The sequence below is a fragment of the Symphalangus syndactylus genome, chromosome 6, assembly GCF_028878055.3.
Source record: "Symphalangus syndactylus isolate Jambi chromosome 6, NHGRI_mSymSyn1-v2.1_pri, whole genome shotgun sequence".
In the NCBI taxonomy this organism is placed as follows: domain Eukaryota; kingdom Metazoa; phylum Chordata; class Mammalia; order Primates; family Hylobatidae; genus Symphalangus; species Symphalangus syndactylus.
Genome location: NC_072428.2, coordinates 81,294,476 through 81,296,639, shown reverse-complemented (window position 1 = coordinate 81,296,639; position 2,164 = coordinate 81,294,476). Strand labels below are relative to the sequence as shown.

Sequence of the window (2,164 nt, the reverse complement as noted above, 5' to 3'; positions counted from 1 at the left end):
TGTTTGCTCAAAACCCGGTCTTTCCACCTGAAAAATCTTTATACAAATTTGGGTCACATTACCAGTTAGATTTAAAGGTAATAACATTACATATATACATTTATACTGCCTTTTGTAAGTTTTTAACTTTAAGGAATGAAGGCAGTTTTGAGGCAATGTCGTGACAGCGTTGGTCTGTGTGTAATGGCTGCACACATTTCTTAAGACACAGGAGGCCACAAATTAGGTTACCAACCTGTTCATTTCAAACCAAAAATATCAGCACTATAAAATCAAATATACGCTGGGCGAAGGGGCTCACACCTGTAATCGCAGAACTTTAGGAGGCCAAGGTGAGCAGATCACTTGAGCCCAGGAGTTCGAGGGCAGGCTGGCCAACATGGCGAAACCCCGTCTCTACTAAAAATCCAAAAATACAAAAATTAGCCCTCCGTGGTGGCTGGCGTCTGTAATTCCAGCTACTCCAGAGGCTGAGGCCTGAGAATTGCTTGAACCCAGGAGGTGGAAGATGCAGATGGCGCCACTGCACTCCAGCGTGGGCAGCAGAGCTAGACTACATCTCAAAAATAAAACACACACAAAAAAGACAAATATAAATTTTCCCCTCAAATATCCAAATCCAATCTAAAGTCGTTCACCTCACTAAATTACAAGAAAATTTGAAAACAACAAAATGGCACATAAAATGAATCTTGCCATCTGATGCAACGCTTCAAACTGGTAAAAAAGGTAGACCAAATGTCACACAACCGTTTCATTAGGCAGTCGCTTCTTCCAGTGACTCTGCTTCCGTGGACTGAGTGTGGAGTCCTTTTCCCCAAGTCCTCCATCACGCGTTAGCTGATGATCATTTTCCTAGGAGGGCACTTGTCCTTTTTCCCCTTCAGGAGACTTGGGAGGACTCTTGGATTGCGACCTGGACTTGGATTCCCTCTTGGATGTGTGGGGAGGATTCCCGGACGTAGATCTAGACCTGGACCGTGAGCAAGATCTGGAGACGGAGGAGAACTTGGATCTTCGCGGAGAGCTGGATTTGGAGGTTGATGGAGATCGAGAGCGAGACCCAGACTTCCAGTGAGAGCGGCTGTAGGGAGATCTGCTGCGGGAAGACCGGATGTAGGGAGACCTCCTGTAGCGAGATTCCCTGTAGTGAGAGTCCCTGTAGGGAGATCGGCTGTAGTGATGCCGGCTGTAAGATCGACTGTAGGGAGATCGGCCGTAGCGAGATCCCCTGTAACGAGATCGTCTGTAGGGAGACCGGCTGTAGCGAGATCTCCTGTAGGGAGACCTGCTATAGCGAGACCCCCCATAGTGAGATCTGCTGCGGGACCTAGAGTAGCTGGGACCCCGGGATTGGCTGCGGTGTCGCCCCCTGGGGCTGCGGCTCTGCCGTCCGTAGCGGCCGCCCCAGGACCTGCCGCGTGGCTCTCCCTGGCTGCTGCCAGACAGGCCCCGGCGGCCATAGCGCGCCACTTGCACCCGCAGCTCGCGTCCGTCCAGCACCGCCCCGTCCATGGCGGCCTCGGCGTCTTGAGCGTCGCTCCGGTCGTGAAAGCGGACGAAGGCGAAGCCCCGGGGCGCCTTGGTGCGGTGCTCCAGCGGGATGTACACGTCGCCCACGCGCCCGTACTTCTCGAACACGCGCCTCAAGCTGTCGGGAGAGGTGCGGTAGGTCAGGTTGTCCACCTTAAGGGTGATCATGCCGTCCACGTCGGGAGGGGGGCGGCCGCAGCTCATGGCTCCGAGAGCAGTCCCGGCCCGGAAACTGGCGCTGCACTGGGCGCTGGCGGGGCGACCTGCGTTCCTCTCTCGCGGTTGCGCCCCGCGTGGGGACGCCGGGAGAGACCTGGGGGAGAGGCGGGCTGCGGAGCTCCGCAGGGAGCGCTCTGGAGCAGCAATTCCCAAATTCCCAATTTCAGGCCAAATACTCCAGGACCCAGAGGAAGGTTTCCTCTTGGTAGCTGAACTCCAAATGAAGCCAGGTCCCGAAGATCCTGGCTTTATACCTGGGCAACATCCTAACCTAATCAGCGCCCAGCTAATGTAATCACTGGGCTGGGTTTACATTAGACGTCCCACCCTCCCATAACCTTCCCTTTTATTCTGCATTTTAAATCAATCTTAGAACAACGCTGTGATTAAAAGTCAATTTATGGGAACAGGC

At 53.7% G+C, this 2,164-nt stretch overlaps 1 protein-coding gene across 2 annotated transcripts; it reads right to left on the bottom strand.

Annotated features, from left to right (window-relative positions):
- Positions 1-855: 855 nt before the first annotated feature.
- LOC129483997 (serine/arginine-rich splicing factor 8-like) lies at positions 856-1,801 on the bottom strand. Of its 2 annotated transcripts, XM_055281402.2 has the most exons (2): positions 1,304-1,801; positions 856-1,096 (listed from the first exon to the last, which is right to left on the bottom strand). In XM_055281402.2, the coding sequence occupies exons 1-2, from the start codon at positions 1,735-1,737 to the stop codon at positions 856-858; spliced, it is 675 nt and encodes a 224-aa protein (XP_055137377.1). In that variant the 5' UTR covers positions 1,738-1,801. The 2 variants fall into 2 exon arrangements, with proteins under 2 accessions (XP_055137377.1, XP_055137376.1); XM_055281401.2 differs by having other exon boundaries at positions 856-1,801.
- Positions 1,802-2,164: the final 363 nt, after the last annotated feature.